This window comes from Pelecanus crispus, chromosome 12, assembly GCF_030463565.1.
Source record: "Pelecanus crispus isolate bPelCri1 chromosome 12, bPelCri1.pri, whole genome shotgun sequence".
Taxonomy (NCBI): domain Eukaryota; kingdom Metazoa; phylum Chordata; class Aves; order Pelecaniformes; family Pelecanidae; genus Pelecanus; species Pelecanus crispus.
The window spans coordinates 13,387,356-13,402,048 of NC_134654.1; the positions used below are offsets into that span (position 1 = coordinate 13,387,356).

At 52.7% G+C, this 14,693-nt stretch overlaps 1 protein-coding gene across 1 annotated transcript in view; it reads left to right on the forward strand.

The window, feature by feature from the left end:
- Positions 1-11,831: 11,831 nt before the first annotated feature.
- STX1A (syntaxin 1A) overlaps positions 11,832-14,693 on the forward strand; it is an 84,631-nt gene continuing 81,769 nt past the window's right edge. Inside the window, exons 1-2 of the mRNA XM_075719671.1 lie at positions 11,832-11,852; positions 13,110-13,209. Of these exons, the coding sequence (XP_075575786.1) occupies positions 11,832-11,852; positions 13,110-13,209 (121 nt within the window). The remainder of the gene's footprint in view (positions 11,853-13,109; positions 13,210-14,693) is intronic.

A 14,693-nucleotide genomic window follows, 5' to 3' on the forward strand; every position in this document is an offset into this window, starting at 1 on the left:
TTCTCCATTGCTGAAGCAGTGAGATGGTGCCAAGGAGCTGCAGGCTGCTGTGAGATGCCTGCCCATGCCAGGAGAGGGGGTTTCTAGGGGACACGGGGCCTGGAGGTGCACAGGAGGTTAGTGGCTGGGTGAACCTGCGTGGTTCAGGTCAGAGTTGCTGGAGGAACTCCACACACTTGGCATTAATGGCCTTTAAGAAATGTGTGGCTGGGTCATTTCGGGAGGATGGGACTCTGCTGTCAACATTTCGTACAGCCAAATAGCAGAATTTCTAATAGTTACTGATTTTTGGTGACTGCAGCGGTTGCTGGGTTCTAACTGGGCTAGGAAGGACCATTTATCAATTGACAGATCCTCTCCCCATTCTCTGCCAGGCAGTGCTCACCTGATGTTTTATCTTGCAATTATATGATGCCTTGAGATGCTAGGGTGGACATTGCCCAAATTGCACATTTGGGCGCTGTGGAGAGGGGTTTGGCAAGGCCACCATGCTTGTGGGACAGTGTCTAGGCCTGGCAGGTTTCAGTGCTGGCAGAAGCTCCCCCAGCGTGACAAGGACCTTCTCCGGAGTGGTGACAGGAGGATGGTTTGGACCTGGAGGTCCCCCTTTGGCCCCCAGCACAGACCTTGTGCAGTGGAACTGGTCATCTGTCTAAGACTGGGTAGGCGTGGAGGTGTTTGTAGGACCAAAGCCTCAAGGGTTGTTTGCAGCAAAACAAGTGTACAAAGTGATGGTCATGTTTCTGGTGACCTTCCCATTGGGTCTAAAGGCTTGCCTTGATCAAATGAGTGTTAATTGAGAATAATCCCTCCGGAGTTTGAAAAGTTGTTCTTTATTTCATGTCTAGCTTTTGTTTCTCATCATACCTTGTTGTTGAGTAAGGAGCTGTTTCCCAACCCACGCCAACAGGAGAGGCACGGGTGCAAAACCAGACCTGCTTTTGCATGTCTCCAGCTTGCAGAAATGGTTGAAATGGTTTTGTGGGGCCCTTTCCTCCTGCACCTGTCACTCCTATCTGGCAGCTCTTTTCAGGTGCCTTTTTCCAGCGATGTCCACGTGTTTGTGCCGCGCTGTTATCCTCCCCAGCTGGCTGAAACCCCCTGCTCCTGCCTGCCTGCCTGCCTGCCTGCCGCGTCCTTGTTCCCAGTGCTGCCTCCTGCCCATGGGAGTTGCGGGGAGGTGTGCATTAAAAATAAAAGGGGAGAGAAAGCGAAGTTTGCTCCAGGTCCAGCTCTGTGGATCCACCCTCTTCCCTCGTGTGGCAGCTGAAATCTGCATTGCAGCTCCCCAGGACTTGCAGCCGGACCTTGCTGCATCCCCTCTCGTTAATAATCCTGTGCTTCTCCCACTGATGATTCCTCTCTCAGGAACACAATGTGAAGTTGACCAAAGTTGCTGTTTGCAGCAGGAGTTGGGTCTCATTGATCTCCATTGGGGCAGCAGGGCTTTTCCAGAGCCACTCCCCGTTGCAAAAGTCCTTGCTGGCCCTGGAGATAGAGATATTTGCTTATTTAAATGCTGTCTTCCTTTCCTTTTTTTAACACTCTTGGGTGCATGGCATGCTTTCAAGATCTTCTACTGAACCAAAAGTGTCATGTAAATAATTCAGCTTGGCGCCTTCCCTCACCCGTTGGGGAGCCAGGGCTGTCACGTGGTGGGTGACAACCAGTGGCTCTGTATTGCATGTCTGCAGCCCGCACAGCTGCCTGCTCTGGCTGTAGTCGGCAGGGTGGGTAGTGATGCCGAAAAGCTGGTTTTCTGGGGGCTGGAAGGAGCAAAGCTGCTGGGGAAGGCTGTGCACCATGGCTGCTGTTGGACCATGCCTCGCCTGATGGTCTCCTTGCTGTGAGGGTGCGTTTCTGGGGCAGGGAAGCTACTTCACCTGCTCCCTCGTGGCCTTGGAGAGCAGCAGGGGGTGAGACACAGGTGAGTCCTTGCTCCCTGGAGTCTGCCAGGCCTGTCAGCCAGGCATAGCAGAAGATAACAGAGCTGATGTAGAGTGAGCCTGCAATGCCTGCCTTCCACGCTCTCTGTCTGAGACGTTCCCAGCAGTTGTGGGGTCCCGGGTGTCCCTGTGCTGCAGGGAAGCCGTTAGCAGCAGCAGGCATGCATCTGAGTAGGGCAAGCCAAAGAAAACTTAAAATTGGGAAGACCATTTGGTGTGCTTTAAACACAGCGGCATGCAAAGCCCAGTGTCTAGGTCAGCTCTGGATGGTGTTTCACGTCCCCACCCTGGGAGGAGGCTGAGGTCTGCAGTGGGGGTCTGCACCCTGCAGGGGAGCGGGGCAATGGATGGGGGTTTGGAGGACAGGCAGACTCAGCCCCGAACAGCACTGGCCTTGGAGGGGGATGCTGAGCCCTGGGGTCCCTTGGTGTCTGCTGGGGAGCTCAAGGTCTGGTGTGATGGGGGCTTGGTGGTCCCACCAAAGTCAGCCTGAATGCAGAAATGCTCTTTGCCTCCTGAAATCCAGTGCCATACTGTGGATGCCGAAGAGTGATGAGATGGTGCATTTGCAAGCCATGTACGTTCACTGTGTGCTGGAGGGTTTGAGCCAAAGGGGTTTAGACTAGTTCCCATTGTTTTAATTGCAAGTGTCTTTGTGTGAGCTGCTCGGAAGCTATACAAATGTTTGTTTTGCTATGTATCTCTCTGTTAAGATTTCTCAGGAAATATGCAAAATTATCACTACAGGCAGAACATGTACAGTAAGGCTCATTAAGCTAAGTACTGTGATAAATTGCTACTTCCAGAAAATTACGTATATTAGCAAAAAGGAGAAGAGTGAGCCCAAGTGGAAGACCTGGGAAGACAGAGTGTGCAGTAATGTCCTGGCTCTGGGCAGCTGGAGGGTGACCTGAGCAAACCCTCAGGCAGGGGACGGCTGAATGTCCTTGGACTGCAGCATCTGCAGGATTATCCTTAGAGGAGATGCATGGGGAGAGGAAGCCAAGCAGAGAAGGTCAGTGTGAGAAACAGAAACAGAGCAATGCTGTGTCAGGAACAGACCAGGCATAAAGCCAATGGGACCGTCTTTACTTAAAAAAAAATAAAACGAGGCAACTCTGGAAGCACAAGGAGTAGAAAGTTTTGCCGATCTGGAAGGCAGGGGGAGAGGGCAGGCCGCCTGTGTCTCTGTCTTTGGTGGCCAGTGGCAGGTCTGCTGTATGAAATGTGTGAATGCCTTGCCCCCCGAACAGGGGAGCAGACTGATGACTGCGAGCAGAGGACAGGCTGCAGCATGTGGTGTGTCATGGGCTCACAGAATGGTTTGGGCTGGAAGGGATCTTCAAAGACCATCCAGTCCAACCCCCCTGCTGTGGGCAGGGACAACTTCCACTGGATCAAGTTGCTCAAAGCCCCATCCAACCTGACCTTGAAAACTTCCAGGGATGGGGCATCCACAGCTTCTCTGGGCAACCTGTGCCAGTGTCTCACTACCCTTACTGTAATAATATTTCTTCCTTATGACCAGCCTAACCTGACCCTTGTTCAGACCCCTTGTCCTGTCACTGCAGACCCTGGTCAAAAGTCTCTCTCCCTCTTTCCTATAAGCCCCCTTCAAGTATTGAGCGGCCGCAGTAAGGTCTCCCTGGAGCCATCTCTTCTCCAGGCTGCACAACCCCAACTTTCTCAACCTTTCTCCATAGCAGAGGTGTTCCAGCCCTCAGACCATTTTGGTGGCCTCCTCTGGACCTGCTTTACCAGGTCCATGTCTGTCTTGTGCTGGGGACCGCAGAGCTGGACGCAATGGTCCAGGGGGGTCTCAGGAGAGCGGAGCAGAGGGGGAGCATTTCCTCCCTCGACCTGCTGGCTATGCTGCTGGTGATGTAGCCCATATGTCTTTTTATGTGATGCTGGCACAGGATGCGGTGATATTTGGGAGGTGATGGTGTGAACCCGGAGGCACCCCGCTACCATTCCTGCAGAAGGCCATAGTCATGGCCCTTCTCTGCTGCACTTCTCCATTACATGCCAGCTTCTTCAAGACCTCAAATCTGCAGGACTGATGCTGACCCCGTGTAAGCAGTTCCAGGTGACTGGCTTAACCAGGCATCCTTGAATGGGGGTTGCGATAAGAAATCCACCGTGAATCCACTTTAATTTTGGTGCTCACCTTTTCTTGAGTTGTGTACCCATATTGTCTAGTTCGAGTTTTGTAAATAGATGTTTTATTTGCTTTTATTTAACCTGCCTTGAATACAAATGGATTCTAAGTGCTCAGGTCCCACATGAGAGATATCCTGAAGCAACTTTCAACCTTCTTCAGTGTGATACTCTGAGTATTTCCAGTGGAGGTGCAGGAGATACCCCTGTACAGCCACTCTCCTCTGTCAGGAGGGTCTCTTCCTACATCACTTTTTGCAGGACCTTGGAAGGAGGGAGTGGAGCCCAGGACATCTTCTGACTGCTAGCTAAAAACAGTCCTTGGGGCCATCCAGAGGAGAATGGGAAGTCCTTCCCTGCAGCAGCCACGGAGAGATCAGGCTAAGGAAAAGCTTCCCCTCAGTCTCCAAGGGTGTTGGTGTTGCCTGTGGGGAGAGGTTGTCCAGGTCCCTTTGAGGTTGAGGCCAGTGCTGGGTGTGTGTGGCTGCGTTTGAGACCTTGTTGTTGCACACAACACAACCTCATTTCACAGCCTTGTCGAGACCTGTTGTAGAGAAGTTGCTTGTCCCTGCTGCCATTGGACAGCTGTTGCAGGACCACAGTCATTGAATTGTTGAATGGTTTGCATTGGAAAGGACCTTCAAAGATCATCTAGTCCAACCCCATTGCCGTGGGCAGGGACATCTTCCACTAGACCAGGTTGCTCAGATGGGGGGGATGGAGGATCTTTGAAGGTCCCTTCCAAACCAACATGTTTCATGAATGTCTGTTTCTAGGCAGTGCAGTCTGATTTGAAGGTTAACCTTATTAAACCTTCAAAATAAAAACCATTTTACGGACTGCCTTGATTTTCATGTGTTGATCCTCTCCTAGTGACACAGGCCATAGGAGCTGTGGTGCTGCCTGCATCTCCTCCTTTGCCTGAGGCTTTCTTTCTCTTTTTGCTGGCAGCTTCCCGGTACAGACCTCACAGTCACTGGTGGGCATCACCAGGGCTTGGTGTCAGTTGTAGAGCACTTGGTAGACACCAAAGCATGGTGGTGATCCTGGCAGAAACCTCTCCAAGTGCTGACCCTGGCAAACACACGACGGAGTGGAGAGGAGAGATGAGTGCTGTGGCTGCAGGTGCTTCTACTGTCCGTGTGAAGCTCTAGTCTGCACAGAAGCCGTAACAAGGATGGTGCCACCGTCAGAAGGATGTTAAGAAATTAATTTTAGATGAATTAAGTCTGCTGGTTTTCACCCAAATTATTCTTTAGCCATTATTGCAAATTTGTAAAGTATTGACTGTAAAGTATCAGTGCCTTTCCAGTAGATCATAGTGCTGTCCATGTTCTGGAGCTACAGGAGGAGGTCAGTGAGCTCAGCTCCTTGCCCTCTGCAGGACTGGTGGCACCTCTGTGACCTCTGACATTTGTACTTAATAGTTAAGTGGAATTTTACATGCCTGCTTCTAAAACTGATCTTAAGAGTTGACCATGGCTCTAACAAAAGGGTTGGGCTTCGTGCCAAAGGCCGGTAATGTAATTCTGCAGCAATAAAAGCCGGCACCTAAGAACAAAACTCTTGGAAATCTTGCTCTCCCTTGCACTGCTAGTGTTGGAAGTTGGAAATGCCTACTGACTTATGCAGATGTTGCTGAATGTTAAAGTCATTTATGCCTTGAACTTATTCATCAAAAAGTTGTTAGTGGGAAGTATGGGCTGGTTTTGGTAAATATTGGAATTTGACATAGATGAGTTGAGGCTATAAAATACCCAGTTTATTATGCTGCATCGCTGTACTATATATATATAGATTGCAAAAAATGCTAAGACTGAGGCTGTAGGTAATTTAAGCCATGGTCTCAGGTGGTTCAGCTCTCCAGGGCTCTCTCCCAGGAGCAGACCCTCCAGCTGTCCTCATCCTCAGCCTTGGCACCACCTCCCTGAAAACCCTCCGGAGCAGGACTTCTGCCTCTGGACTCCTGGGGAAAGACTTGGTTTGGCTGCTGCAAAACGCTAAAGCAAACCCTAAGGTGTGAAGTGTCAACGCTGCCTCCCAGGATGAGGGTGGTGGTAGTTTGGTGGGTAGGAGACCTGTGGGTGCTTTGGACCTTGTTCATGTGAAGCTTCAGCAGCAGAGCCACAGTGAGCTGCTCTTCTGCTACTGAGCATCGCAGAGCTGGGCTGGGATGTTTCCAGGGATCTGGGCATCCGTACGCTTTAATACATGTCCTGCAGGCTTTTTAAGATGGCCAAGAAGAGATCTTGGTGCAGCTCGATGCTGAGTTATTCTGACCTCGTCCTTCTTCTCAGCAACATGCGCAGCTGCATGCCGGAGCCGTGGGGAGCGAGCTGCTGCAGGAGCTCTTGGGTGCTGACAGCAATGCCCTAGGATCGTGGACTTGGACACAGGGAACAGGGTGACTGGTGTTGGACCCCCGTGTGCTGCTCCGTGCGGGGATGTGGTCCTGGCTATGACCCACTGCTGCTCAGAGAGCATCCACCCACTGAGCAGCCTTGTGTTGTGCATCCTGTGGGCACTTTGGTTTTGGTGCAGAAAGGGTGGTCATTTTGCAAAGAAAGTCAAGCCCAGATGGCTGAAATTTCTCAGGCTGGGCAGATCAGTGTGGAGGTGTCAAGTAAATAAAAAAAAACCCAGATTCAGCCTGGAAGCCAAGCTGGCAAGCAGCATCCCGCATCTCTTAGGGACGAGGCCTTTTTTTGCTTAACTTAATATTCCCTAAAAGGGGGGGGATAGCAGCTGTTGTGGCTTTTCCCTTTCATTGTGCTTTTGTAAAGCTTGCCTTTTCTCTGGTGGAGATGGGAGGCAGTGCGTGGTGATGGACACTGCAGCCCCACATGGCAGCTGGAGGCAGGACTAGGGCTTGCTGCCTGCTGCCTGTTCGTGTGTGCGGGTGTTTCCTAGGAAAGGTTTGGTTGGTGTAGTTGTGAGTGCCACCAGCAGGGCTTGGCGGAGGGATGAGCTGGGGGGTCAGCACGGTCCCCTGGAATGCAGAGATGCCCAGTGGCGGCCAAGCCCATTGTTCCTCTGCCCTGGCGTGGCTCTGCTCCCTGTACTGGCTCCACAGATGCACCTGGACACGGTCAAATTCATCTGCAATGCTAACAGAAAGAGGGCAGGAGCTAAAGCCTGTGTGTAGACACTGCTGAGATAATAAAGACCTCATTACACCCTGCTGCAGCTTGTCCTGCCTGCTGCCTCTCGCTTTTCAGAGGAGAGCAAGCTTCTAGTCTTTTTGGTTGGTTTGTGCTCCTCTGCCATCTTCCAGAAAGTGCCTGTGGAGGGAATGGGGCTGGTTTGAACCAGAGGGACATAATCTGCTCGATAATGAATTTAATAAATTCAGTGTGCAGTGTGCTTGTTGCAAAACCCACAGAGTTGGGATGCTCCTGGGCTCTGGTCCATCTTCTCATCCAGTGCTCTGCTTTGCTGTGGAGGGTATCACTCACAGCTTGGCTCTGCCTCCTCTTGAGATTTTGGCCCTTGTGAAGGGGCACGTTTAACCCTGCGAGGCCCTGAAAGACACTGGAGGAGCTCTGGCTGACCTGCCCTCCCCATCCCGCTCCCCGTGCTCAGCAGCAGCGGAGGCACCAGGGAGGCAGCAGCTCCCAGAGTCATCCCTGCTGCTGGCATACTGCCTGCCACGCTGCCCGCTGTTTGGCCTCCAGTGGGCTGAAGAAATAAAAAACGCTGTGAAAGAAGGGTTATCTTCACCTACCCTGTGTGGAGGGTGAAAGCCCAGAGACCCGAGGTCCCCAGTGCTGCCTGAAAGTGCCCGAGGCAGGAGTGGGTGTCAAAGGAGGTTGATCAAACCCCTCCTGCTCTTCTGCTCCGGACATGCTGGTGCCAGAGCACCTGCTCCCCGTGCCAGTGATGCAGGCAGTGGTCAGCACTGCCATGCAGTACCTATAAGCATAAAGTGGGCAACGCCAGCGACCCACCAAGGCTACAGGGCAGCAGAGCTGCTTGCTGGCTGGTTGTATTAATTAACTTGGGCTCATCACCTGCTGTAAGCTGTTTTTAGAGCCAGTCTCACCTAAGGCACTTAGACTTGCAGTGCTTTGCTGTGGCTCTGTTTCTTCTCTCCCTGTAAGGAGTCTTGGGGTAGCCTTTGCTACGTGAGGTTGCAACACATCAGGTGTAGCCAGTGGATGCAGAGACGGATGGATGGCCATTTCAGCAGCTGAGAAGCACCGGGAGGATGGCGCGCTTACATGGCATTGGAAGCGCATGCTCCTTGCCTGTCACTGGCAAGCAAGCCTGGGCTTTTGAAGGCTGTGAATTGTTTTCTGGTTGTGTTGAGCAGCACCAGCAGGTAGCTTTGACCTAGAAAGTAGCTTTCCATGTGGCTTTGAAAATGTGGGATGCTCACAGCTGGGATGTGTGAAGCCAAAACGAGTGGACACTTTAGGTTTCCTTAGGAAAGGTATTTTGGTCTTGTTTCTACTTTGGCAGCAGTGTATGGGAAGACACTTCAAGCCTGTGGTGAGAGTGCCTGTGAGGGCCAGCAGCGTGCCTGGACTGCGCCCCAGGATGGAGGGAGATGCTGGGAGCAGATGATCCTTCAGCACCCTGCATCGCAGGGAGCTGTGCCTGACCGGTGGTATCTTCTCCCCCTTGAGTCCTGGTTAACCCCTCAGCTAACGCTGCTGCTGCCTCCCTTGTGCGGGGGTGTCGGGTCGGGGGTGGTGGGGCCGGGCGTTCAGCCTGATGCCATGTGTTGGAGGCGGCGTGGCATGGAGGGTATTTCCAGTGATGTGGGTTGGACAGATGGTGCCATTCTCCAGCCTGGAGTGACGTGCCTTCCTGACCAGCAGGCTTCATCCTTGTAATTTCCTCTTTGCATGGCTCCTGGCTGGTCTTTTGTGCCGCTCTCCCTGCACGCAGCAGGGCAGTGCTGTGTTCAGTGCCTGCCCTAAATAATCATTGCCCTGCCTGTGCATCAGTGCTCTGCTGTGCCTGGGGGGCAAGCTGCCTTGAAAATAGAAGTGCCTCCAACAAGACTGCATGTGGCTTTAGCAGAAACCCTCTCCCTGGGTGGTGGGTTGCTTCCTCCAGGATTTCTGGGTCTAACAAATAGCAGGGTCCACTGGGCAGCAGGGATGGGACCAAGCAGCAATGTGGCATCCTGCATGCAGTGAGCCAGGACCGTTTCAGATGTGGAAGGGACAGGCAAAAGGTGACAAGGAGATGGGCATCTTTGTAGGTGGCATGCTGGACCTGCTGCTTCCTCTGCTGTCACTACTCTGGCCTGCGTGTTCATGGTACAGGCCTGCATTTCAAATTAATGACGGGGAATGCTTTCCTTGCAGGCTTCAGAAAGGGCTCAAGATGCCTGCAAATTAAGATCCTGCCAGAGTAAAGGCAAGAAAAGCTGGATAGGCTTGGGGGGACTTGTAACGGAGGTGTGTTTTCCTGTGCAGGGCTGCAGAGACTTGCTTGTGCTTCCCATCCTGCTCGCTCGAGGAGGGGCCTTTCATAGGATCACAGAGTGGTTTGGGTTGGAAGGGATCTTCAAAGATGATCCAGTCCAATCCCCCTGCCAGGGGCAGGGACATCTTCCACTACATCAGGTTGCTCAAAGCCTGTCCAACCTGACCTTGAACACTTTGAGGGATGGGGCATCCACAACTTCTCTGGGCAACCTGTGTCAGTGTCTCACCACCCTCATCGTAAAATATTTCTTCCTTATACCCAGCCTAACCCTACCATTGTTCAGTTTAAAATAATTGTCTTGTGCTGGGGACCCCAGAGCTGGATGCAGTGCTCCAGGGTGGTCTGAGGACAGCGGAGCAGAGGGGGAGCATCCCCATCCTTGAGCTGCTGGCCACACTGCTGGTGATGTAGCCCAGGAAATGCTTGGACTTATGGACTGCAAGCCCACATTGCCAGCTGATGTCCCATTTGTCACCCACCAGTATCCCCCAGTCCTCTGCAGGGCTGTTCTCAGCCCCCTTTCCTTTGACCCTTTCCTGTGGATGGCCATCCTGTTGGGCATGTGGCGAGGTGGCATGGGACACGTGTCCCCTGGCAGAGCTGCTCTGCACGCAGAGCCGCACAGGCTGTCTGCTCCCAGCCTGGGCTGCAGTGCCAGCCCTCAACCCCTGCACAGCCCATGTGTTGTGGAGTAAACCTCTGGGCAGGGCATTGTGGTGGGCTGTGTGCTGTGAGATGCAGGGATGAGCCAGTCTGTTTGTGGCAGGTGCTGGGACTGGGTTGGTTGGTGGGCTGCAGCCTGAGGAGAGGCTTGGTGGCATGGAGCCGGAGTCAGCAGAGGTGAAAGGAGCACAGAAAAGTAGTGGTACAGAGGGTGTAGGAGGTAGCAAGAGGTGCTTGTCTTCAGGTTGACCTTGCTGAGCTCCGTCAAAATCTAAATGCACTGACCCGTTCCCAGGCTGGCGGCTCCTGCCATGCCCCAGCCTCACTGTGCAGGCAGCTCCTGCCTGCTGAGCCCTGGCTTGGGGCCCTAGTTGTGGCCAAAATGGACAACTCCTGAACTCCTGGCTTCAGGGAACATTTCTTCTTTGTGTCCACAGAGTGGTGGGTCAGGGAAGCAGTGTGCCTGTTTTTCCTTGTCAGGGTGAGACTTTCACTTGAATTGTGGTAGCTCTCGAATCTTGAGGTCTTTGGATAAGCCATTCATGAAGCGGTTACCAAAGCAAATGGTGCCATGAGTGGTGGCAATGCTGAAAGCTGAGGTCTCCTCTGTGTGACTCCACCCAAATCAGTCACCCTAGGTTGGAAAGACAATTTTAGGAGGAAGGATAAGTATTTCATCGGACTTATTTCCAGGTTAGAGGCATCTCTCTGGAGCCTATATTGGCTAGCTCTGCAAAGTGCGAAGGGGCCATGGGGTGATGTGTAACCATCTGCAAAATGTGGGACAATTATGAGATGAGCAGAGACAGTCCTTTCTCTTAAATCTTCTCTGTTCCACTGGGCTTTTCTCTCTAGTGAAGATGGACTAAGAAGAAACTTTTCCACCCCATTAATTTTCCATTTCCCTCTGTCATCTGCTTTGGATAATAATCTTTTAAATGTCTCCTTATACAGAGGACTGTAATTTTCCTTTCCCCTGTGAGCTCACATTCCCTGCCTTGCTGGGACGGGAGGTGTTTTCATCTCTGGTGATAATGACACACATGCTGCTGCAGACAAGGACAACCCCTCATTTGCCTGCTGTGGCTTTACTAGTTCTGTTGTATTTTCTGTTCTCTCCCACCTCTCCTGTGCTCTGCAGCACCCCTTGTATTTTCCTGTTGCAGCATCCCTCGTGTTTTCCATCACTACTGTTTGCAGAGCCATTGTGCTCACCCACAGCTGAGGATAGCTCATAAAGTTCCCCCCCTCCAGCTCTCTGTAAATGCATAGGTATCCTTAGTCTTGTTCTGTGCTTGCCATGGGAGGCCACACGGTGCAGCAGCTGGCTGTGGTGGTGTTTTGCGTCATGCTTTTATTGCTGGAGCTGGTTGTCCTCTGCTCTCTTGGTGTCCATAGTCTGGTGTGGCAGTGCCCAAGGCCTCCCACACTCTGGCTGGCATTTGCCCCAGCTCCTGGGAGGAAATGAGCAAAGGAGAAGGAGATGCCCCTGAGGATCTCCTGCAATGGAGCCACAAACTTTGCAGGAAGCACTTGTTGATGCCTTTCTCTGTGTTGTTGCAGGCGAAGGACAGTGACGATGATGATGAAGTCACCGTCAGTGTGGACCGGGACCGCTTCATGGATGAGTTCTTTGAGCAGGTGAGGGGTTTGTTTCTCCACTGCAGCTTTAAAGTGAATTCAGATCTTTCTATTGGCACTGGAGCAGGCTGCAGGGCTGTGGTACGGGCTCCCACCCCAGGCGAGTAGCAGCGGTTGAGATGGGGATGGGGGTCCTGCCCTGGCTGATGCTGCTCAGCTGATGCTCGGGGTCCTCGGGGGGTAACCGAGGGTAACTTATTACCGGGGGTAACTGTGGCTCAAAGTGTCAGTTAGCAGGAACCAGGCTTCCATGCAGACCTGAGGCTGTTGTGGGCTTACTTGGCCCTATGGATACTTTGCTGTGCCACCTCCTCCTCCAGAAACCAGTGGGGCAGCTGGGCCAGGTGACCAGCTCGGGGGAGTGGGTGAGCCTTGCAGCCTGCCTGCCTCCAGCCTGCTGCTAAAGTGGGCTGGCTCTCAAACCTCTCCTGAAAGCACCTCTGCGGAGTAGCAGTGTCTGCATGGGATTGATCTAATTTTGTGCCTCTCATTACCAAACAGGGTTGTCTTCTGGCATGTGGGTGGCTGTAAGATCTGCATGTGGATTTTTAGCACACCCTTAGCATGGCATGTGTTAAGGGGGTGTTAAAATGTATGTGTACAGGCAATGGAGTGGGGAATGAAAAAAGTCTGACATGCAGACGGACGAAGATGAGCAGAGTGGTGGTGTGAGTTGAAGGAGAAGACAGAGCTAGAGGGTGGGGCAGTCCAGCAGGCAGAGGGCACAAGTAGAGGTTCCCCTTCTCAGCAATGTCGGCATGTCTCCTTGTAGTACAGGAGTACGGGGAAGATGCCAGCATGGATTTGCTGGCAAATTTGGCCTCCCTGGTCTGTGGGGTGAGGGTCAAACTGGGCTTCTCAGTCCCTGGAGCAAAGAGCCATGGGGGACTGAGCCGGGACCAAGCCTGGCTTGTGCAACCTCAGCAATGTTCTCCATGCCAGAGGTGCAGAGTCTGGGAGTCTGTAGATCTGATGCTAATTTAAGTAAAACCCAAATGTTTCTCAGTGCATTGCAAAGGATACAGGACCTAGAGCCTGTATTACATTACTGTGACTGCAAAGCTGGCTGCTGTGTGTGGAAGGTCTGATTTCACAATGGTCCTACAGTTTGAGGATCCAGCTGTAAAATATTCATCCAGGAGGATGTTTGCTGTGGTTCAGTTGTGTCATGGTTGTTTTGGGATAGGGTTGAATAATCCCTCCCCTTTCCAAAACTTCAGGCCTCTCACAGGAGACCTGTCTCGTCCATCTCCACAGGTAGAAGAAATTCGAGGGTTCATTGACAAAATTTCTGAGAACGTGGAGGAAGTGAAGAGGAAGCACAGCGCCATTCTTGCTTCGCCCAATCCTGATGAGAGTGAGTGAGCCATGATCCGCTTGCATCCCTGTGGGCACCTGGCTGCACTGGGCTAGGCTGCTTGTGGGGTGGACGGAGTCAGACAGAAGTCCTCTTGTCTTCAGGTGGCCATGGATGGAAAGCCACAAGCTGCCGAGGTGGCTGATGGCCAGGGTGAGGGAGGGCTGGGACCTGCATGGGAAGGAGATGCAGGGACGGCTGATGGCTTTCTGACCTTGAGAGGTGGTGAGAGTCCAGCGAGGCTGCTAGAGGCGAATTCCTGAAGGGTGGGGCAACATCGAGGCTGAAAGAGTAAATGGCTGTTTTTATGCTGGCTGGCTGTTGTCTTGCCCCAGGCTGCCTAGGGAGGGTATGTGGATGAGGCAGCACTTGCAGAACAGGCTCAGCGTTGCCTGCTTGGCCCAGAAATGGTGTAGCCATCTTTGAGCCCATGGTGCGCACTTGTGATGCTGTCCTCTCTGTCCTGAAGGACATTTTGTTGCTGGCTGGCCAAAGAGTCTGTCCCTTCTGGACCTTACTGATGTATCACTGTTTTCTTCTCCAGTCTTGTGTTCCTGAGAAGAGGTTTGTTGCCAGGAATAGAAGTTAAGACTAACAGCACCAAAGAGGTGGCAACATTTGGGAGTCTGCAGGATCTGGCAGAGTTAGAGCTGTGGGTGATGAGTTCCCATGTCCCCAGGTGCAAGCAGTGCATCTCCTGGAGGAGCCAGAGGAGCTGGCACTGGCAGAGCACCTGGGGCAGGTGGGGTCAGCTGGGCTTCCTTAGGACAGAGGCCTTCCAGCTTTGGTGTCTGCAAACCCCTCATTGGGGAGCAGGTGGGACTGAGGTACTGAGCTGTGCAAGGGAGAGCAGAAGTGAGCACAGCTGAGCAGAGCTGCTTATTGGTGGGGCTGGACCCTGGATGGGCTCACCTGCTGAGGGACATCATTTGAATGTCTCTGCTGCCCCAAGCCTGTCCTTCACTCTTGCTGTGAGCCCATGTGGGCTTTCCTTTGTCCACCTCCCTCATGGTGCTGGTGGTTGCAGGGCTGATGGTAGCTGCAGGGGCGACCACGCAGAATGCCTCCGAGCTGCCAGCAGCCCTTGTCATTGGCAAAGGTGTTGCTTTCATGGGCCAGTGGGTGACTGCTGAGGAGCTGAACGCTGCTTGTGTCCTCCAGGCTGCAGTGGCCCTGGCACAAAGGTGTGATTAGCAGGATGGAAAGCTGAGACCAGGTCTTTGTCTTGCCATCCACCCTCCTCCCATCCACTTCATTTGCCCAGTGCAATTCCACGTCTGCTCATATACAACTGTGAATTGTTTCCTTTAGTCCCAGGAGGTTGCCTGTAAACACATTTTCTTGTGTCCAGCCCTATGCCAAATCAATAGATACTGCTAATTGCTTGGAAGAACCTGGTCCTTCCTAAATTGTCTCAGGCTCCCCGCTCCTGGCAGCTGCTCCTCAGCTAAAATTCATTTGGCCAAGCCTGGAAGTGAGGGATT